This window comes from Mytilus edulis, chromosome 6 (assembly GCF_963676685.1).
Source record: "Mytilus edulis chromosome 6, xbMytEdul2.2, whole genome shotgun sequence".
Lineage (NCBI taxonomy): Eukaryota > Metazoa > Mollusca > Bivalvia > Mytilida > Mytilidae > Mytilus > Mytilus edulis.
This window is the reverse complement of record NC_092349.1, coordinates 72,741,012-72,765,421: the sequence shown is the minus strand read 5'-3', so window position 1 is coordinate 72,765,421 and position 24,410 is coordinate 72,741,012. Positions and strand designations below refer to the sequence as shown.

The 24,410-nt window shown below is 31.8% G+C and overlaps 2 protein-coding genes across 4 annotated transcripts in view; both read left to right on the top strand.

The window, feature by feature from the left end:
- LOC139528356 (PHD finger protein 12-like) overlaps positions 1–24,410 on the top strand; it is a 48,908-nt gene that overhangs the window by 1,436 nt on the left and 23,062 nt on the right. For both annotated transcript variants that reach the window (XM_071324301.1, XM_071324302.1), the window contains exon 2: positions 14,845–15,026. In XM_071324301.1, coding sequence (XP_071180402.1) covers positions 14,845–15,026 — 182 coding nt within the window. The remainder of the gene's footprint in view (positions 1–14,844; positions 15,027–24,410) is intronic.
- On the top strand, positions 8,589–12,639 carry LOC139528354 (uncharacterized). 2 transcript variants are annotated; one of them, XM_071324299.1, is made up of 4 exons: positions 8,589–10,856; positions 11,163–11,223; positions 12,046–12,208; positions 12,565–12,639. In XM_071324299.1, the coding sequence occupies exons 1-4, from the start codon at positions 8,683–8,685 to the stop codon at positions 12,600–12,602; spliced, it is 2,436 nt and encodes an 811-aa protein (XP_071180400.1). In that variant the 5' UTR covers positions 8,589–8,682; the 3' UTR covers positions 12,603–12,639. The 2 variants fall into 2 exon arrangements, 1 of the variants encoding a protein (XP_071180400.1); XR_011665574.1 differs by lacking the exon at positions 11,163–11,223.

Below are 24,410 nucleotides of genomic sequence, written 5' to 3'. Positions count from 1 at the left end.
ATTTAAAATGTCAAAAAAAGGGGTGTAACTCTAACTATCCAATTATAAAAAAGAAATATAATAAAGACCTAATAAATTTATTTATTTAGAAATTTTAGGAAATCATTGACTTTGTAGAATGGTCATATACACACATGTATTATTGGAGAGAAAAAAATGTACATGTATCCAGTATTTTCTCTAACTTCTAGTACTTCTTTCTTAAAACTAACACCATGCAAATGAAAATATTCTGATTTTTTTCACATTGAAAACAACATTTTTCCTTGTTTAAGAATTGAATGCCTCTTTATGTAAATTTATTGGGATGTAGCATTGTTGACCTAAGTGGACAAAATGAACATTTTCTCATTTTTACAACCCTATAAAATTATTAATAAGCAGCATTTAATTTTATACTTAAAATTACATAAATTTCCAGGATCATGCATACATGATTTCTATCAACTTTTTCTTTTATTTACCTGTGCACTTTAATTTATTGTGGAAGCTTGTGTCATCAGGCCAGGTTTTTTTTCAATTTGTTGGTTTACAGATTTTTCCCATGTAAAAGTCAGGTTGGTCGGTTGAAAAAAATAGAGAAAAAAATCTTTCAAGAGAAAAATATGCAAAAAAATATCTTTTACCTTTATAACAATATGTTTGGTATGTTATTTTGTAATCATTTCCTAAATTTTAGTTTAATGAAATACTATTGCTCAGCTGTCATAAACATCACATGACTTCATATAATTATTTTCAACAACAATGAACAAGGGGGGGGGGTGGTTAATTAAAATTGTGTCCATGGACAAAGACGAAATTAAATCGTCATTTATTTAACAAGAAAAATAACGTATCCGCGTAGGTCTTAATCAATTTCAGGACACTTAGTGAATATTGAAAATCAGGCACGAAAACTGAAAAAGAAAACATTGCAAAAACGTCGTACAAAAATAAGTTTCAACATTCGTGTCAAGAACACAATAGACTCGTCCACTGGAAAAACGAGCATGGCGGGGATCATCAGTAGTCATGCTTTCCCATTTTTTTTATATCCAATTGGACGAATTTTTTTTTAATCATCTATGAAACAAGAAATATAATTTGTTTTCATTAAAGTACTTTAACGTGACATTTGTTTGGACAAGTCCATTTTCCATTTTTTCTACGAGAAACAAACTTTTTGTGTAATGGGTTTTAAACACAGGTTTCGTTTCACAAAATTATTTGCGTAAACAACATTTTAAGGTCAGTAATTATTGATTTGTCTATTTTTATATACCGTATTTATTCTAATAAACGCCCTGGGGGTGATGACAATTTCCGAAAGGAGGGCGTCAACTAGAGAAACGAATTTCGTACCTTCATTGACCTTTACCTGAATTTTGTTGAAACAGACTATAGTAACATACATGTGTTTCTTATTGTCTCCATAATCTATAAATAGCGTTTATCAGTAATGTGACCTCATCTAATAATTTGTTAAATTTTCGAATGAATTTATTCAATATTACCGTAGTTTAGAAATGCATGCCTGTTTATAAGTTTACGTTGAACTTTTAAAATAGCGTACTGTGTAACTGACAGATCTATTTTTGGAACTTGTACACACTATTTTGTATTATCGTAGTGGATTAAAACATGGGCGTTATTGATTTTTCGTTTCATGTTTCTGAGTGACCGGGTCGATGTCTTTGCAATATTGTAATGGGTAACTTTCAATTTTATTTTTTTAACTACAAAATGGGGGCGTTTATTAGAAGTCCAAAGTTATGAACACACTATTTTCGGTAGGGGGCGTTAAATAGAATTAATACGGTACATATTATATACGTAAATATACAGAGTATGGATTTATTTTTTCAAAACACAAAGTTTGATCATCAGTAGTGTTTAATGCATTTCACTTCATAAAAAAGAATATTTGATTTATTTTTCTAGGATAATATTTTTGTAAGGGAATATAAAAGCATGAAATATGAATTTTATTTTTATTCTGTAAACCAACAAATTAAAAATCCTGTCCTCATGAATGTTACATTTCATGTTGAAATGAAGGATAATTAAAATTTAAAATAATGGAAAATTGCTATTAGCCAATCAAAATAAGGTATTATAATGAAATATATGTAATTTTATTATTTGAATATGATGGAAATTTCCTTTAGTTAATGTCGCTTCTGTTTCCTTGTCAATTTACTTGTCAAACCTGTTTGTTTTGATAAATTTACTTCAATCAGCCATTGATACATGTATTGTATGCTAAGGATCAGAGCTAACCAATATATAATGACAGAAGTATTCAAGCTTACTTCATGTGCTTTACTGTGTAAGAATCCTCTTGCCAGTGATACATGTAGATCGATTCAGCCATGCTGGATCTATGTGATTTCGAGTTGGTTCAGAAATCTAAGTTGAAGACTAAGAGTTGAAGACATACAATGTATTTTGATTTAGATAAAATTTATTTTGAATATTGGAAATTATATTTTTTTAAAGGAGAATAAACACCTATTTATATATTTAAAAAAAACCATCTTAAATCGTTATGGCCAAAAAAGAACATTTATAATGTCTCTTTCAGGAAATTATTTAGAAATTCTCCACCTTTAGTCAATTGAAAACAATTTTTTAGGAAGATAATGGAAATAAGGTAAAACCATTAATTTTCAGTGTCATGATTTTGAAAGAAAATCAATAAGTGACCTTGATGAGTCAGAAAATTGCATACTTTTACCTACTTGTATGTTTAAAAATAGAAAAACTCCCGAAGCAACAATTTAAAAGTAAATTTAGGGAGACAAACTAGTTTCTTTACTGAAAAAAATATCCAATATCTTTCTAAATTAATTGTAAGATGATTTAAAATTACACATCTTAAATGATTCTTCCAGACTTTTCATCCGTGATTTTTTTTCATAAAATATTGGCCTCCTAGAACCTAAAAAAATAGCTGAATCAAAGCACTGATGATGCTTTGATTTAGAATTAAGACATTCAGACTGTTTAGTAATGTCACCATTGTTCATGTTGTTCAGAATATGAAAATGTGATCACAGGAAATACCAATGTAGATTGATCATTTTGATTAGTTATTACTGATCAAAAATTGTCTCCCCTGTGAGATTTATTTGTCTTGTATGAGAAGTGCTGTCCATATGCTTATCATTTGCTTAGTGTTTGGATCCAGTTGAACTTTTAATGGTTTCAACAACATCAAAACATTCTTTCTCACAATAGCATGCTTGCAGAGAAATAGCAAAAGAAAGTTGCAACTTAGCCCATGTTCTGCCCAGATACATGTATTTCATATACATGTAGCATCCTGGTAAAAAAGTGAATTTTGAAATACCATCATGTTTCTTAAAATCATAGCATCACATCCATAACACAATCTATAAGAAAATCAATTCAGATAGCATCACATTAACATGATGCTAAAAGGTCCTGGGGAGAACACTCACTTAGTGCTTGCTATCATACATTTAAACGACTTGGTGTTGCCTGGAACATTATTTAGCTATTTATAAAAAAACAAACTTTGTGCAGTCTTGAAATTGTATAATTATACATGTAGATGATTGTTGGTCATATGATTGAGATTGTTTTTCCTGCTTGAACGCAGAAAGTGAAAAAAGCAATCTAGTTGAGATGACCAATGATAATCTGTTTATTACTATTTTACCTTATTGTTAATTTCATTGACAACGACATGTACGTCCTTAGTTTGTAGCAATAATTTTTCATATCACTCTACTGTGCAAAGAAAAGAATTATATGTCAGTCAGTAAGATCAAAGGAAAATTTGGTAAAATAGCCATAATGCAATTTTATTGAACTTTCTGTATTATGCATAGACATGAAAATTTAAAACAAATCAAGAGAGAAAATCAATGGCCTGATTATATACAAATCATTTGAATAAAAAAATACAATAAGACAGTGACAAACAACTTCTGAAAACCGCCACATGTAGAATGCCAGGGCTAGACCATTCTCAAATACAAGTGATTATTCACTGAGAGAGTTATCTCCCATTGACCAATTGCATTATTTGGAAAATTCAAAGCACTATAAAAATGGCACTTTTTAACTACTTTTTAGGATTTGGTGTTCTCATTTTATATATATGGCAGATTTTACAATAACCAGGATATTTTATTTTTTTTATCAATCAAAAAAGGAATTGCTGAAACTGTGAAACAGACTGTGAAATGTAGTAATGCAGAATGTTATTCTATTAAATGTGTATTTCTGAGTAAATAAAAATAAAAATTAATTTGTATTTGTGTTTTCTGTCAGATGTAGAGAGTTTTTAATTTCAAAATGTTAGACATTGCAGAGACATGGTATCCTACTTGCCCAAAATCTAACTTATTTTGAGTTGAATTTTAAAGTATAAATCATATGTTGGGCATTATATCATGGGCTTATATTTTAATAAAAAGTCTCCTTTTGGGTGTTTATCACAATTTAAAGGCAGATTTTTATTAGTAAAGGTTAAAAAAGTGCATTTTAATAAAAAATTGCGAATGTTACATATTTTCCGTCCGGTGTGGTATGTCGCGATCGCAACTTTTATTTTGGTTCTCAGACAGTCCATTGTAGTTATTTTTATCTTCGGATTTATGAATCATTGAAAATACCAATTATTTACATTTTGATGACCTTAAGGGGGTCAACGGACTAGAGGAATCAATATCATTGGCTGTTCTATTTTTGCGAATGTTACTGATCTACGTTTCCGTCCTTATCAGGGTCACGTGAGGAACATTATATTTAGATCTGTAGCTCTCCTGTATAGAAGTTACGATCTCGCCCTGAGTAGAAATGGAAGCTGAATCGGTTGATTCACAGGATGGGAGGAAACAAAAGGTAAGTTGTATGTAATTTCACTGCATGAGGAACTTGAATATATTCCGTCCATCATAAGGAAGTTCGCAACAAATAGTCGAATCAAGTAATTTCATGATAATATCAAATTAAGAAGCTTTTGTTGTGTTTTTTCATCGTCAATCGAGATTTGATCGTATTTTACGAACATTTGAGTCATCCCGTTCATCTTGGAACATATAATATACATTATTCTTGATAAGTTGTTGTGAACGGTATAAGTTGGACACATTTTTATGTAGCGATTGTTACTTTCGGACATAAATTCAATGTTGCGAATGTCGATCTGAGTCTAGTGAGACAAGTACAGTCGTTGCGAATGTTCCCTGAAGACTTGAATAGGTGTTGGGAACGTTACTTATGGACAAAAAAGAAGGAAGTAATGTTCAATTATGTTGCTAATGTTTCATGTTGGACACAAATTACGACAATAAATTCATAAATTTTCCAAAAAAAATATTTGTAGAAACAGTTGAAATATGGGTGAAAAAACTACTAATTTCTGTAAATTTAGTATTTTCAAATAATTTTGAATAAATTTAAAGAAGGATTTTTACATCTATGATGCTATGAGATGGAACAGATATACTATGTTGCATATGTTACGAAAAGACATTTGTTAAAGTTGCTAATGCTACAAGTGAGACTAAATTGCATCTATTGCAATTCTAAAAACATCACACAGAATTTTGAATTTTAAAACGTAACAAAATACTGAGACCGTCATACACTATTGTGGTGTGAGTAACATGGTAAAAAAATTTAATCTGGCAGCAAGAAGGTTAAAATCATATGATAAATAATAAAGAACCAGGGTTAGCATTCAATTTTATTTGAAGGTACAGGGACAAATAAAAAAATACAAAAAAAACCATTCTGATAATTTTATTTCAAGTAATATTATATACATGATATACATGATATATGCCCGCTTTAAATTGTTACATTTTTTTCTCAGAACAACTACATTATATTAAAATATAAGCATTTCTAAAACTTGGTTTCAAGAATTATTCATCAATCCATCCCACAGTGGCTAAATGGTTAATTTCCTGTTTACTGTATACTTTTAGTGTGGTTTCATAAGTGAGCAGTAGCTCACAGATACTCTTGTTTTTAACTGGATTTCTGTATTTTTTTACTGAAAAAAACTTTTGTATGAGGTTGTACAGCCAGCCTGTCTGTCACAAACACTTATATTTTTTTTTCTTTTCTAGAAGCATCGCAGCACCATTTGGAGAGAACAGCTTAAAAAGAATAATCCTCAAAAGTATAAACAATATTTAGAAAAACAAAAAGAACACTCCAAAACAAATAGACAAAAATTGAAGTCAATAAGATTGAAAAAGAACAAAACACCAGAAGAAGAGCAAGTATGCAAAAATATCCTAGAAAATCTGAGAATGAGGCAAGCTAAACTAAGACAAAGAAAGAAAGAAAAAACTGAAACACCAATTAAAGTTAAGATTGGATCAAACAAAAATACAAAAAGTAAACCATCAACAAGAAAAAATGTGCAAACAAAGAGAGAGAAATGGAGAGTGGCAAAGGCAAAATACAGAGCAAACACCTCAAATTATAAAAAAAGATGGGTTAAGGAAAAGGATAAAAATCGTAAAAAAACAACAAAAGATGATGAGAAAAAGATGCAATTGCCAAAATTGAAACAGAAAACTGAAAAAAGTCATGACATGATAGGATACAAAACAAAGCAGTCCTTGTGGAATAAGGCGTCCTCAGTAAGACAACAGTTGCCAACTACACCAAGAAAGTTTGTAGATCTTTTAACACACATCATTAAAAACACAACACCAAGGAAAAAGGATGCAATATACGAACAACTGATACAGAAAGAAAAAAAGTATGCAAGCATATTTATGCGTAGAAACATGGCATTTACTAAGGATCTTTTAGATAGAAATACTCTCAGATATCTGAAAAGTTATGATAGAAAAAACATAGTCAGAAAAGCATTGAAGAACCTGAAGATACAACCTAGAAAAACAAGGAAGGATAAATTTTCGAAAACAAAAGAAAACTTGGTGAAGTCATTTTTCCTAAGAACAGCCAGAGTTCTACCACAGAAGAGATATACTACAAAATATGGGCCTGGTTATTCTCTACAAATGACATTAACAGTTGCATTTAAAACCTTCAGAGATGAGAATCCTACTATTAAATTGAGCTTTTCTAAATTTATATCATTAAAGCCAAAATGTGTCCGACTATTGACAAAAACTCAGTGGAATGTGTGTGTTTGTCCTACATGTTTTAACATTAAATACAAACTTACATGCCTAAACAGAGCTTTCTCTCATCACAAAAGTCCAAGAAATGAAAAAGAGCTAGTCAACTTTTTATTATGTAGAAAACCTGATGCAAGGAGATTTCACCAAAGTAAATGCATTTATGGCATTTGTGAAATGTGTAGTTCACACGAGAAACATTGTAATATTGTACAACATTATCGTGATTTAAATACAGATCAAGAACAAATACGTAAGCTGTCCTGGAACCATTGGGAGAGAAAAATGGGAAGTGATGGTAAAATAAGGAAATGTTTGGTACAGAAAGAAGGAAATGTTCATCAATGTCTAGAGGAATTGCAGGAAGACGTTGAAAAACCAACACAAGGAACATCCCTTGTTAAACATGTATTTACTGCTGATTGGCAACAGTTCCAGTTTAACACGATAAAAGATAATCTTCCTAAAGATAATATTTTAATGGTAATGGATTTCGGAAGAAATAGAGTAGTGAGATATCAAGATGAAATTAAATCAGCATATTTTGCTGCAGCTCAGATTACAATACATCCTATAGTTTTATTTTATCACTCCAATGATGTGCCAGAACTGATTGTAAGACATTCTTTAGTATTTCTGAGTGATGATATTACACACGACTCAAAAGCAGTCGAGTATTTTCAAAACAAAACTCTTGAATTTTTGGATGAAAAATCTATACCCTACAAGGAATTGATAATTTTTTCTGATGGTTGTGCTGGACAGTATAAAAGTAGGCACACTTTTGCCAAATTAGCACAAGAAAATGTTGTTATACAGCGTCATTATTTTGGGAGTGAACACGGCAAAAGTGAATCTGATGGAGAGGTTGCTGCTGTTAATAAAGCAGTGGACTCAGTTGTAATAGGAAGACGAGCAATTATAACAAATGCTACAGACATGTATAATTGGTGCTGTGAGAATATTGTTTTTGATGAACCAGGATCGAAGAGAGATTTTTTCCTAGTTGATAAAAACATTATCGAACATTCTAAAGAAGACACTGTTAAACCCATTAAAGGAATAAGACAGATACATCAAGTTAACAATGATCCTCAAACACAAGGTGCACTTAACATTAAGAAGGTGTCATGTTTTTGTGAACAATGTTTAAAACGGGACTATGAAAGATGTATAAATTCTGACTATACAGATATTGAAAGAATAAAGATCCAAAATGAAGGTAAAGATGTTAAAGAATCAAAGAGGAAGACAATTATACAGGGAAATAAAAACAGTGAAAACAAAGAAAATGCAAAATTGAAAGTCAAGGAAAAGAAAACAACAATTAAGAAAAAGAAGGAAACAGCATCATCAAAACCAAAAGTACCTGTTGTTCCACAAGAAAAGAAAACAGCAATTAAGAAAAAGAAGGAAACAGCATCATCAAAACCAAAGGTACCTGTTGTTCCACAAGAAAAGAAAACATCAATAAGGAAAAAGAATGAAACAGTATCTTCAAAACCAAAGGTAGTAAAACAAAGTGTGCCATTGAGGACAGCAGAACAACAACAACCACCAAATGAGCACACGTACAGCAATAGACAGGAAACAATATTTTGATTTAAAACTTCAGGAATTGCAAAGGTGTGCAGACTATGATATCTTACTGGCATTATGTACACAGTTAGATGAAGAATTCAAACAAATTGAAATTGTGATAAATGAAGATACTAATATTGTCTCAAATAATTTAGTAGTTGACCGTGATGCATCAAATTTATTCCCCAAACTTAGACTACAGACAACAAAGTTTGTGAACTATTTGCCAGTGGTGGTGTACGGGGATGGGAATTGTCTTCCCAGAAGCATCAGCACTCTTGTCTTTGGGAATGAAAATAATTTTAAGGAAATTAGAGCAAGAATAACAGTAGAGATGTGCATAAATGCAGAATTATACCTCAAAAATGAAAATCTTATCAAGGGAAACAGTTTCCCCAAGAAGGATGCTTCTTATCTATTAAATACATATATAATGTTTCTGGAGCAATATACACCTGGAGATAGACTTACAAGAAATGTTATAAGAAGACTTTATGAAGAAGAGGTATTAAACTCGTGTAAAAATGGATCCTGGATGGGTATTTGGGAACTTCTCGCAGTTTCATCAGTATTAAAATGTGAAATAATGTCTGTTTATCCAGATGTACACACTGATGTTGTTCCAAGAACTGTACTCCACAGGCGAATTCTTCCCTTGAAAGAACAAGAAGGTTTATATTCTATCTCTGCTGCTGTAATGTGGTCATCAACTAGAAATGATGGATTCATCAATCATTTTGTCCCGCTCTTACCACTTCATAGACAAGAATCACACTCAGTTAATACTGAACCCTTGATTTGCTTTGATGATTCAGATACTAGTTTAAATGAAGATGACAGTTTTATTAAAACTTTTCTTGAAAATGATGTTTTTATGAACATTGATAATAGTGACATTGATGTCATGTCTGAAGTTTTAAGTAGCCAAGCAAACATAGTTGATGAAAAGTCAGAAGTCAAATCAGATGATGTAGTCAAGTCAATGCCGATCGAGTTTGAAGTTGTATGTAGACAAGCAAACATAGGTGACGAAAAGTCAGAAGTCAAATCAGATGATGTAGTCAAGTTTGAAGTTTTAAGTAGCCAAGCAAACATAGGTGATGAAAAGTCAGAAGTCAAATCAGATGATGTAGTCAAGTCGGTGCCAGTCAAGTTTGAAGTTTTAAGTAGCCAAGCAAACATAGGTGATGAAAAGTCAGAAGTCAAATCAGATGATGTAGTCAAGTCGGTGCCAGTCAAGTTTGAAGTTTTAAGTAGCCAAGCAAACATAGGTGATGAAAAGTCAAAAGTCAAATCAGATGATGTAGTCAAGTCGGTGCCAGTCAAGTTTGAAGTTTTAAGTAGCCAAGCAAACATAGGTGATGAAAAGTCAGCAGTCAAATCAGATGATGTAGTCAAGTCAGTGCCAGTCAAGTTTGAAGTTTTAAGTAGCCAAGCAAACATAGTTAATGAAAAGTCAGAAGTCAAATCAGATGATGTAGTCAAGTCGGTGCCAGTCAAGTTTGAAGTTTTAAGTAGCCAAGCAAACATAGGTGATGAAAAGTCAGAAGTCAAATCAGATGATGTAGTCAAGTCAGTGCCAGTCAAGTTTGAAGTTTTAAGTAGCCAAGCAAACATAGGTGATGAAAAGTCAGTAGTCAAATCAGATGATGTAGTCAAGTCGGTGCCAGTCAAGTTTGAAGTTTTAAGTAGCCAAGCAAACATAGGTGATGAAAAGTCAGTAGTCAAATCAGATGATGTAGTCAAGTCGGTGCCAGTCAAGTTTGAAGTTTTAAGTAGCCAAGCAAACATAGGTGATGAAAAGTCAGAAGTCAAATCAGATGATGTAGTCAAGTCAGTGCCAGTCAAGTTTGAAGTTTTAAGTAGCCAAGCAAACATAGGTGATGAAAAGTCAGTAGTCAAATCAGATGATGTAGTCAAGTCGGTGCCAGTCAAGTTTGAAGTTTTAAGTAGCCAAGCAAACATAGGTGATGAAAAGTCAGAAGTCAAATCAGATGATGAAGTCAAGGTGGTGCCAGTCAAGTCTGAAGTTTTATGTAGCCAAGCAAACATAGGTGATGAAAAGTCAGAAGTCAAATCAGATGATGAAGTCAAGTCTGATGTAGATGTTATGGATAATAGTGCATTAGAGACAACTGTAGCAGAGAAATCAAGGTATAAGTGAATTACATTTGATGTTAAATTATTAATTTTTCTAGTCAAAGCGTTTTTTCCCCTCACAATTACTACATTTGTACTTAAATAATTATGATAACGTTTTGGATACTTTTTTTAACTTAAAGATTATTATCACCAGAATCTATATTTAAAAATATATAGATTTATAACTTGTAATTTCTAATTATTACATTGCTTTAAATGAAGAAGAATTTTAAAAAACAGCCAATACAATATGACAATAATTTATCAAATAGTTTATGGTTAATAATTTATAAACAAGGTAAATGTTATTTAAAACAGAACTTTTAAAACTGGGGATTATCTGGCTGTCAGATTTGGAAATAATGTATACCCAGCAGTTGTAAGTTATCAATTTCATCAAATTGTTGATGTTATTTTTTAGCTCACCTTTCCTAAAAGGAAATGTGAGCTTTTACCATCACTTGGCGTCCGTCGTCGTCCGTCGTCCGTCTGTCTGTCCGGTGTAAACTATTTCAAAGATCTTCTCCTCTGAAACTACTGAACTAATTCCAACCAAACTTAAGCTGAATGATCCCTAGGGTATCTAGAATAAAGTTTGTGTTTTATATACCATTTCATAAAAAAATTGAAGGTGAGCGATTCAGGCTCTTGAGAGCCTCTTGTTTTATTTTCTTGGATTTTTCATTCTTTATCTAACCTGACTTAGATTTCTCCAGTGAAATGCTATATAGATCAAGAACAAATAGAAATGGGATATATTTATTGAAAAAACAGGGTCTTAACTTGGAAAATCTTTAAATGCTTTTCAATTTTCAATGACTGCTTGATTGGTACATTTGAAGAAAAAAAAATCGGTCATTATTTTTAAAGCTATCATTTTGAAGTTTAGGTCAGGTTATGTTTAATTTTTTGTTTGTGAAGATATGTACATACATTTCTTGATTTATATCAACAATTTATTAATAAAATATGTGTTATCTTTAAACTAAGAAAGATATGTTCATTGTACGAAAATTTAGATTTATACTTAATGACACAAGATATTCTTTGTTAAATGTCAGAATACATGAAAAAAAACACATTAATCAAGCTACAATTAAAAAATAATATTTACAGTGTTCTGTTATTTCATTGATTTCATCTACATGTATCATTTGTGTATTGAGAAGTCACTTGTCATTATTTTTAAATCTTGTTTCAGGTGTCTGAATGGCCATGGATTTTTTATTATGCATCTACTAGATGTAATAGAAGGTGGAAGGAGGGAACATTAAAGTACATCATAGCTGAACATGATATTATACAAAAACTTAAACCACCAGAGATAATAATGGAGGGGCGTTTACTTTTATATATATTCAAAGGTAATTTATAATCTGTTTCTTTGAAGGGCTTTATATCACATTTAAGCTACCATATATATATATCTAGTTGGCATAAAAGTCATTGTTCACAGAAATAATTACCAAGAAATTGTCAATTTGATTTTCAAGTGTACCTTAGCATTATCTAGGGTAATCAGTAAAAAAACATGGTTACCGTTTCAGCTAAAACTAATAATGACAACAAAATTTTTAAAACCATACTTCAAGCATTCAGAAAAAATCCCATTAAGAGTGATGTAAATTTGAAGAAAAGTCCTAAAATAATAGTAAAACATTTTTTTTTTCATAATCATATATATTATAAGCAGTAATATTTTCAATTTATTTTCTTTCAGATGAAGTCCTCCAGAAGAAACCGGGAGACAGAAAATGACTGTTAAATTAAAACATTAAATTAATTTTAAGCTTCAGCAGTATTTGAGATTTTGAATGCAAGATGCTGATGCATCTATCATCGGATCATGATTTAATTGACAAAACAAGGTGTTGAGGCATTGATCACTATTGCATATCAGTACTCACTATATATGTGCAAACTGATTTGAAATTGTTTATTAATTTCTTGTTTGATTTTTCTGGCCAGACATGACATGGCAAATCTCAGTAATACTTCATCTAGAATCAATATCTGGCCTTTTAGCTACTAGTATTTAGTGCTTTTGGTTGCAGGTTTAATTAAAATTGGTATTTGCCTCTTGACATGGATAACAGTTTATACTTCATCTAGAATCAATATCTGGCCTTTTAGCTACTAGTATTTAGTGCTTTTGGTTGCAGGTTTAATTAAAATTGGTATTTGCCTCTTGACATGGATAACTTAGTTTATACTTCATAAAGAATCAATATCTGGCATTTTAGCTACTAGTATTTTGTGTTTTTGGTTGCAGGTTTATTTAAAATTGGTATTTGCCTCTTGACATGGGAAACATAGCTTTAATACTTCAAAAAGAATCAATATCCTGCCTTTTAGTAACTAGTATTTAGTGCTTTTGGTTTCAGGTTTACTCCAATTTCGGATAAAACAATAGACATTAAAATGTGTATACTGTGCCTCTTGTCCTCCAAGCATACAGCATCTTTTAATAAGAGCAAAGGTCGGCTCAAAAATATAGGCAAAACAGTTAGTATAGTATGTCTGGGTCAGTTTAATAATATTTAACTTGTTCTAGTCCATATATGCACTTGGCTTCTAATGGAATTTATGCAATAATTAATATTAATGCATCCATTAAATCTGGTTGGTTGGTTCATCTACTACAAGGAAGGGTTCTTTTTGGTACTCTAATCATTTTGACATGATTATCTGGGTAACTGAAAAAGATATCAACAAGAACGGGAATTTTCTTAAAGTATAACTGAAGAAGGTGTTGCTAATGTTACAACCGGGGTACTGTGAATTGGTTTCTAGTTTGACATTTGATATTAAGACAATTACATTCTGTATATTAAGAAACTATTAACCAGAATATATATAATAGTATAACTACAGGCAAAGATAAACATTACTGTATGCATACATTTTAACTTTTAAAGATGTTGTTGCTAATGTGACATGTCCAAATGTTGCTAACGTTACTAATTTTTGTCTCTGTCACATTAGCAACAGCAGTAATTAAAAACATGTTTTTTTTAAAGAATCTGGCATAAATTCAACTTGTATAATGTTAATATATGTAACACATGAAAATCTTAACTGATTAAAAAAAAAATACTGTGAAGAAGAGGTCAATTTCCTAGCAAAATGAAAACTTTACGTCACATTTTATGTCCGTTACATGTCCAACAAGTTATACATTATTTATTTCCACTAATATATTGGAAATAGTAATGTGTTAGATGCTAATTATCTTCCAAAACCAATTTACTTTCAGAATGTGTTTTAGTTTTAACTCAGGGAAAAGGGTTTAAACCAAAATTTATGCAATTTTGGACAAGGGTGGAAAAGGAGAAAATGTGGGCAACCCTGTTTCATTGGAAATTATTCAATAATCTGGTACATTATTTACTATGTGTTGGAAGATTTAAGCCCTACTGATCATAAATTTTCAAAAAATATAATTTGTTTCCATGAAATGTCTACTTTATTTTTTTATTTTGAAAGTAGGTGACAAAACACAATACTGAAAAATCTGCCATATGTACTGTATATATGTATTATTCAAAAATTTATTTAACAAGCTTTTAAACTGAGAAAAGCGACTCTTAACTCAAGAAATATATCATTTCATCATGTTTATTTAGCATTCAAGTCGGCCTATAGTCAACAACATATCACCAGACAGACTGTAAAGCCAAATAAAAAAAGATGTGTGTTTCCAATTATTATTACATTACCCTCCCTATTTTTCAGCCCAAAAATAGCCTACCCTTAAGACTTAGTGTTTTTTTTGTTATTTTTAAATAAGCACTATTTAAAGTCAGAATATCCTTCCCATAGACTCAATGTAAGAAAAAAATCCCTACCTACATACCCTATTTTCCCAAAAGATGCAATAGGAAACACAGATTATTTATTTTGTTACCTTACATTGTACCTTGTGACATTCTGATCTTAGTGAGTGTTTATATACATGTACTATAGTGTCATTGAACTTGACCCATTGATTTTTTTTCAGGAGATTCAGAAGCTAGTATCTCCTCCAGTCAGTGAAGAAACTTTAAGACGCCAAAGACGTGAGGAACGAGAGTATCGTAGACCAGGACGTGCAGTCAACCATGACTCTTGTGACAGCTGTAAAGAAGGTGGTGATCTTCTCTGTTGTGACAAATGTCCAGCATCTTTCCATCTTCAATGTCAGTAAGTACAAATATCATGTAGAAAACAGAAAATATTGTATTTTAAAAGAAAATTGTATTGGACTGATCAATGCCAAATTTACTGGCTGTGAAGGTTGATTTTATTTTCTTGTTGTTTTGTTTGGTGACTGTTTTAGACTCCTTTTATTTACAAAAGAATTAATCACAAAATTTTCTGCCTATACAGTGTATATACAATGTAGCACCTCTTATAAATATAACCAGTTATTATAACTTGAAAAGGAGCGATGGAATATTGTATTTGTAATCATTTGGCATCACTGCTGTCATGTACAAAAATGTATTTTTAAAAAACGCAAAATATACTAATTAAAGTTTTTTGGGGGGAAAAATCGAACTTAGTACAGGTATACAAGTGTTTGCAATAACTACATATATTCAGTTCTATTTTTGAGCTTTTTTTGGGAAAATTAAAATGTATAATCAAACACCAACAGTGAACTACAAATCTTGAGTTGGAAATTGTATTTCATTGGAGGATATCTAAAAGTAATCAACATTTGCAAAGTGGTAATTAGCTCTAATAAAACATATGGAGAAATTATTTTGTCCCTGGCTAAATCATTTTTTTTATTATCTGTGCTAATTTCAAGTTAGTCACATCCTTATTTGATCTTTTCGATGAATTTTGAATAAGATAACTGTTAAAGTAAAAAATGTGTACTGTTTGCACACATAAAAAGAGATTTGGCAACCTTCCAAACAGAAAATTTGAATATTGAATTATATAATGATAAAGGTTGACATGGACTTGTAGTCTTTATCAGACTCAAGAACTAATTAATATTTTTTTTTCTCAAAATTAACTAGTACAAGATTTCAATCAAAGTGTAGCAATTAAATCCTAATACAATATGGACAAGGCAAACATTTATCATAAGTGTGTACTGGTACTATATTATCATTAAGATATAAATTTAGAATAAAGTTCAGGAATAAGTTCAAAGGTTATGAATAATTAAAGTTGAATTATAATTTCTTTGTTGATTTGCATGTTATCTACTGCTTGGGCCACACCAATTTAATTCCTTGTTCGACGGAACGGCCCGCACCTATTTTCTTCAAAACAGATTTAAAAAAAAAATTATATTCCAGCTTCCTGCATCCGGAAATGTAATCATGTCTATTTCCTGCATCATTTTTTTTGTAAATATTATAAAAAGATATCAACATTTGTATTTTAAAATCACAGTCCAACCTGTACATGTATATAATGATTTGAAACCTATAAGCACCCCACCACACTGTGTGAATATCTGTGAGAATACAGTATATGTTTCAGCATGAAAGCAATTTATTCCACCTGGGAGTGCTCCGATATAAATATATAACAGTGGAAATACCTGTACAGAACAAAACATTGGTTTCTTTCCCCCTTACTTGTATTTCCTATCAAAAAATGTTCGTTGTTAGAATAAAGTACAAAAAATGTACAAAGAACTTCTGAAGGATTTGCCTTCAACTGCAATTATATTGTATGCTGGCGAAAACAAAACTATCCATAGCCGCTGCATGTTTATGAACCTATCCTGATTGATTCAAGGGCCTGTCGTTCAGCAGTTATCGTTTGTTGATGTGGGTCATTGTTATTTTCCCGTTTGGATATATATTTATGGAGGTCCACTTATTTTGAATAATATCAAACTGTTAAAGTAAATGTGTTAACATGGTTTACATGATTTAAATGCAGGAATATTACAAAATTCTTGGACATGTTTTGACCATTTAATACAAGATAGATATAAAAAAATTTTGGGAAAATATGTACTAAAAAATTGACCCCTCACTAAATGGATATTAATAACATTAAGGGGTTGTTCCCAACCTGATTATGACTTAGATGGAGAATTGTCTCATTGTCAGTCACACATACATAGACCAGAGTTAATTATACCATTATTTCTTCGTGAACAGGACAGAGTTTGCGAAAACTTTGTTTGACCCGTCGGTCATGGGACCGACAAAGCAAGATTATTTGTCAGTCCTACAAAATTTTGGCCAGTCCTAAAAAAATCTGTCAATTTGATCCTAAAATAAAAATAATAACATATTTTATCCAAAAGTAACTTTATTATTATTAGTTTTATTTTTCACAGCCACGGACAAATTAATAATGAAGGACCAGTTCTGATCTTCTGATTGTTCTTAATTAAAGCCATTTTCTCTATCCATTTCATCATCTGATTCATTTTCTCAGTATTTGTTATCTCCATCTAAGATTTCAATCGCCAATTGTTTGCCATGAACAAATTTAGCAGGCCACGTGTAGATCGGCACTTTGGTTTCCATAGGTTTCAGTTTGTTTATAACAGGAAACCAGTACCGGAAATTAGCAGCAGGTACATCTGAAGACCGATGTTAACACATATTGGAATTAGTTGCGGTACAACTAATTACCGATAAAAAAAAAGGCACTGCAACGGCCGATTTTACATCGGTCATCAGGACCGGCACTAGCTATCAAAACACTGGTCCGAGCCTAATTTTGACCGATAGGACCGACAGGACCGACCATTTTCGTGAACTCTGACAGGAAAAAAATACTTCATAAATTAAAGAAATGTCAAAGTACAAGTGATAAATCAAGTTTTAATATTGTCAAAACCTACTATTTTATGTTTACAAAAAAAATTATATTTTTTATATACATTATTCAAACTTTTCTCAATGATTCCAAGATATTTATCATATATATATTGAAGATGTGAACATGAATTATCATCTGTAGTAACAATTTCCATGTATGAGTTCTGACTTTAAAATAAAACCTGTGTTTCCATTAACTCATTATTTCAGTGTTCTCCCCAGAAATTTTGGATAGCATCACATTTTGCGTAAAAAAAAATAACTGTATTTTTTTTAATGTCATTTGTCGCGTCGCGTCGATGCTCTTTTTCCTTTATATGTTTTAGTTTATATTGTTATATATTCATAACTGAGAATACAATTAAACTATAACCACAAAAACAGTTGTTTCAGTTTATGTTTTCTTTATTCATTTATAGTTACAGAATTATTTTTTTCCTCATGTGCCAAATAAAAATAAATATGTGGTTTCAGTTACCCAACAATAAGTCAAATGAATGAATGGTTCATTATAGTGCAACCTGTTTATATACAAAACTAAATATCTAGTACACAAAATTAACTATTTTTTATATTATATTAAGTAAAGATAAAGTAGCAAAAGTAGCAAAAAAAAATCCAATTTAAAAACTTTTTTTGTTTTGTTTATGAAATTCATTGTTTCATGGCTCTCAATCTATTAGTCCCAGTTGATTCTTATCTTAAAATCAAAATGATATGTATTTTTAACAAAGTTATCTAACAAATACTTAGTTTGTAATGCGTAGTTTTCTCTCTTGGTTTATTTTTTCGATCTGTTGTCATTATCGTGAAAATGCGGATTTTTGTCATATCTGGTCCGGTTCCGATCCATAGTTTTCCCAAAAATGTGCAATGGCGGCCGTGGAAAAATTTACAAAAATGAGTCCGAGAATTAACATTGTTTGACAAGAGATTGTGAATGAATAAGACACTTTTATTGCATTAATTAGATTAAACATAAATTTAAGCCAATTATGATAACTTTTGAAAGAAGTATTAAACTTATTTTAGCTCTAAACCAAAATTCTCGCTCACGGAAGAGAAAGAAAGTAATTTTTGGAGAGTTGCACAAATAAACGACCTTTTATTAAAAAAATAAAAATCGTTCCAATCTTTGCAAATTTCGTAATACAAAACGTAGATTGCGAGTTGTTTTGTGATTGCATTTTTCCATGTCGAAATTGGTGATTGCAGACACGTGCCCTGGTATTAGTCATGTCATAAGTGTCAGCTTGGGATATTCGCATCCAAACAGTTATCACCCTGAGGGCAATTAACACCTAGCTATTTAATCTCTTAATTGCCTGTAGTATCCGACTTAAAGGGATTACAATTAAAGGTGATATAATGTTTATGATCATAATCGATAATAGATGAAATTTCAAAATTGAGGACAAGTAAAAAGTAAAAACACAAAAATACTGAACTCTGAGGAAAATTCAAAAAGGAAAATCAAAAATCAAAAGGCAAAATCAAAAGTCAAATAGCATCTTCAAAATAATTATAGCGTCGCCGGAATTATTATAGCATCACGGTAAAAACATATAGCGTCGCGGTACCGCGACGCTAAAACGGCCTGGGGAGAACACTGATTATTTGTTCTTATTGAATATTTTATTTATATCAATTGACATATAACATGACGGTACCCAAATTGCACCTATTTTGACAGTTTTTTCATCTACGTTTTTAGCTCACCTGGCCCTGGCGTCCGTCGTCCGTCGTCGTCGTCGTTAACAATTTACATTTTGAACTTCTTCTAGAGAACCACTGAATGGAATGGAACCAAACATGGCATGAATGTTCCTTATGAGGTGCTGACCAAGTGTTGTTACTTTGTAGCCGATCCATCATCCAAGATGGCCGCCAGCGGGGGACTTAGTTTAACATAGGACGCTATGGGAAATGCATACAAATGACTTCTTTTAGAGAACCACTGAATGGAATGAAACCAAACATGGCATGAATGTTCCTTATGAGGTGCTGACCAAGTGTTGTTACTTTGTTGCCGATCCATCATCCAAGATGGCCGCCAGCCGGGGACTTAGTTTAACATAGGACCCTATGGGAAATGCATACAAATGACTTCTTCTAGTGAACCACTGAATGGAATGAAACCAAACATGGCATGAATGTTCCTTATGTGGTGCTGACCAAGTGTTGTTACTTTGTAGCCGATCCATCATCAAAGATGGCCCCCAGCAGGGGACTTAGTTTAACATAGGACCCTATGGGAAATGCATACAAATGACTTCTTTTAGAGAACCACTGAATGGAATAAAACCAAACATAGCATGAATGTTCCTTATGGGGTGCTGACGAAGTGTTGTTACTTTGTAGCCGATCCATCATCCAAGATGGCCGTCAGCGGGGGACTTAGTTTAACATAGGACCCTATATATGGGAAATGCATACAAATGACTTCTTTTAGAGAACCACTGAATGGAATGAAACCAAACATGGCATGAATGTTCCTTATGAGGTGCTGACCAAGTGTTGTTACTTTGTTGCTGATCCATCATCCAAGATGGCCACCAGCCGGGGACTTAGTTTAACATAGGACCCTATGGGAAATGCATACAAATGACTTCTTTTAGAGAACCACTGAATGGAATAAAACCAAACATAGCATGAATGTTCCTTATGGGGTGCTGACCAAGTGTTGTTACTTTGTAGCCGATCCATCATCCAAGATGGCCGCCAGCGGGGGACTTAGTTTAACATAGGACCCTAGGGGAAATACATACAAATGACTTCTTCTAGAGAACCACTAAATGGAATTAAACCAAACATAGCATGAATGTTCCTTATGGAGTGCTGACCAAGTGTTGTTACTTTGTAGCTGATCCATTATCCAAGATGGCCGCCAGCGGGGGACTTAGTTTAACATAGGACCCTATTGGAAATGCATACAAATCACTTCTTCTAGTGAACCACTGAATGGAATGAAACCAAACATGGCATGAATGTTCCTTATGTGGTGCTGACCAAGTGTTGTTACTTTGTAGCCGATCCATCATCCAAGATGGCCGCCAGCGTGGGACTTAGTTTAACATAGGACCCTATGGGAAATGCATACAAATGACTTCTTCTAGAGAACCACTGAATGGAATAAAACCAAACATTGCATGAATGTTCCTTGTGAGGTGCTGACCAAGTGTTGTTACTTTGTAGCCGATCCATCATCCAAGATGGCCGCCAGCAGGGGACTTAGTTTAACATAGGACCCTATGGGAAACGCATACAAATGACTTCTTTTAGAGAACCACTGAATGGAATAAAACCAAACATGGCATGAATGTTCCTTATGAGGTGCTGACCAAGTGTTGTTACTTTGTAGCCGATCCGTCATCCAAGATGGCCGCCAGTGGGGGACTTTTGAATGAAATTAAACATGTTCCTTTCCTTATAAATGAGGTTGTGTTGTCACTTTTAGCCAAATTTTATATTTTTTTATATGATTTCAAAAACCCAAGTAGAATCAGGTGAGCGATACAGGCTCTTGAGAGCCTCTAGTTTTATGATAAAGACAAAAATGTCCATTCTGTGTTTATTTTGTAGCCGTATCCTTCTTTATTATAAAGGTACACCAATTTGATTTTTATTCCATATGGAATCATAGAAAAATTGGTCTAAACTGACCTCCAAACCATCAATGATTCTTAAATGAGGAGTACCCAAATTGCATCCATGCTTAAATTCACATCGTCAAAAGTCTAATAACAGAGCTTTTGTTTAATTTCTTCAAATATTTTGAACAATTGGATATAAGTCCTTGCTTACTCTTCATGATTTTTTAAATGGATACTTGTAACATATTGTATTTGCTCATTTTAAAAAGATGACGTTTTGATGACGTCGCATGGCGACGTTTCAGTACATTTTGCTTTTTCAGTAAATACTTCATCTGTTGATAAATAAGGTGAACGTTTTGTGCATATCTAAATAGTTTTACCTATGTTGAAAGATGTGCTTAGTATCAAATAATAAAAATACAAATTGTTTAGTCTCTAGGAAATCTTGTAAGATTTTCGCTGCTAGTTTTGCTAAATAGGTGCAATTTGGGTACTCTGTGCAATTTGGGTACCGTTACGTTATATAGCTCCTTTTCAATTTGTATCAAATTTCAATTTTATATTTCTGAATTATGGAATTTTCTAATTTTCTGAAAGTAACTCAAAAGGCTTTAAGCAGTTTTCCTAAAAAAAATTATTCCAAATGTTTATGACTGGTTTAAGCATGTGATAGTTCAAAAATAACAAAAAAATTAGTGAAGGCAGTTAGGCACTTTAAATAAGGGTAGGTAGGATTAGCAGAAACAGGTCATTTTTTTCTAGGGCTTTTGTTTCTCAAGTGTTGAATGAAGCAGGTAATGAGTGGTGATTTTCTACATGTGGTTTGTTTGCCCAAACGCTACCTACCCAGAAAAAAGCTGCCTACTCAAATTCTTTTATTGTTCTGATTTGAAGAAGTTTTTTTTTAATCAGATAGGCATGAAGACTAATAAACACCCGATACTTCAATTTCTCTTTTTGAAAAAAGAAAAAAGAAAATGCCTACCTACACTGTCTCAACCTTTGGGTAGGGTTTGGGCAAACCAAAATATTTTTAATTGTGGCAGGTGTGCTAATCCTCCCATAGAATCACTATTTTAAGGCAAGGTCTGTAAATTATGTATAATTAGTAATAATTCATAAATTGGCTATAAATCCATAACTATATTTATGAATTTTGATTGGTTACATGTACATGTATGACAAAGATAGTTCCTGGATGATCTGTTGTCAATTTAGTGTACCATTAATCATTTTGATTTTGATAAATTAATCCAAGAAGGAAATAAAATAGCAATTTGTTTAATATGATAGAGTGTGGAATTGTGTAAGGATACAAGTAAAATCCAATTTTAAAGATGATTGCTTGACTGTTTCAAAATAACAAATATTTTAAAAGATTGCTATAAATTGATAGATTATAGATAATTGAACTTAAAAAGTAGAAAGTAGAAAAAAATGACAAGTCCATGTCTTTATTTTTAATATTTAATCAATTGAAAATTTAATGGGAAAAGAGTATGATTTTCTTTTATTTTACAATGACACCTTTTTTTTTCATTTAAACTAATAATTAAGTCATGTAAGTATGAAAAAAACCCAAAGATTTATAAAAAAACAACTTTTTAAACAGTATGTTATAGAATAATGAAAAGAAAAGTAGGATTAGCTGGGAAAATTTTTGTTGGCACTACATGGATAGAACTAGAGGATTCTGAATGTGTGATATGAAAAAGAATTGTGTGAATATGCTTGAATTATATATTAACCTACAAATGTTATATATATATTTTTGTTGTAAGTGTAATGATGAATCGTTCAAGGCCTAATCATACCAGTTTGAATTAATCAATTGAAACAGGCATGACAGGTGGACCATTTCAATGAATTTGTTTTTTAGTGTTATTATATTTTATTTTCATTGTGATTTTAGGTTTATATGAAGGTTGCAAAATAACAATCTTTTTTTTAAATGAATGTCATATGTTGATAGTATGTAAATAAAGGAACTAAAAAAGTAAAACAAAATGAAGGGTCTGTGTACTTTTCGGGATGGTAAGCCATTGAAAATAGACCACTTTCGAGTTCATCCGTCACCGGCAAAAACTCGTCAATTATGCACGCCTTTATGACGTCATTTACCAGATAGAGGGGGTCGCCTGTATCCCTGCACTATTTACGTTCATCAAGCGTCTTAGTGATCGTCTTTGTGCAGGATAAACTAGAAATAATGGTTGCTCTGTAGGTACTTACTGACAATTCCCTAATGACAGCAGTGTTGATTGTCAATTTTGAGAATTCAATTTGCCGAATAATTCGTATAATATAGAATTATAGTTTTCCAACCACTCGCTCAACATTGGAAGGGAAGTGACGACGCCCCAAAACGCACAAATGACGGTGATAAAAGCGCGTATAATTGACGAGTTTTTTCCGGTGACGGATGAACTCGAAAGTGGTCTATTGGTGGGAAATAGTTCTATCATGACTTTTCATACATTTAACATTGGATTTTTTTTCTTTCAAAAACAATGAAAAAGTAACAAGGATTTTATAAGATAATATTGCTTTTTAAATAACTAAATGTATAGTGGGCAAACATTTTTAATGACACTCCATGGATAGAACCAGAGGATTCCGAATAACTGGCAAACATTCAAAAAACAGGAGGAGCAAACATCCTTTACTGAAAAATTCACTGGTGTAAATATGTTCATTATATAAAAACTGATCCTCATCATCACTGCTGAAACTGCATTTCCCTGTGTCATAATATTTACTATATTTGATGAATTGTTTTCTTCAAATGCATATACTCATGATGTTATAATTCCATTATTGTAAAACAATTTGTATTATGGAGAGCCTAAATAGAGCAAATAGAATATGTTTAAACTAAACAAATGGGGTTTTGATTACTTCGATCAAACACTTATGTTTAGACATTGATCTGTAAATCTATATAAAGAAAGCCAATTATATATAATTAAAACATCATTAACATAGTTAGCAAAAATCTGGAATTTATTGATTTTTTCCAACCCAGTGGTAAAAACTTAAAAAAGCCATGGTTTTACTTGGTAGTACATGTATAAAAACTGACAAAGACAGACATATATATTTTCTGAGAACTGAATTATCTATTACAAATGTAATACATATGATGCATTTTCATTTTCTCTGATTATGGATTAAAAGAAAGA

Bases quoted from the DNA above. Each gene is read 5' to 3' on its own strand.
- LOC139528354 (XM_071324299.1), top strand. From the start codon at position 8,683: ATGAGCACACGTACAGCAATAGACAGGAAACAATATTTTGATTTAAAA. The intron at 11,224-12,045 runs GTAAGTTATCAA...ATCTTGTTTCAG, and splicing joins ATAATGTATACCCAGCAGTT to GTGTCTGAATGGCCATGGAT. The intron at 12,209-12,564 runs GTAATTTATAAT...ATTTTCTTTCAG, and splicing joins ACTTTTATATATATTCAAAG to ATGAAGTCCTCCAGAAGAAA.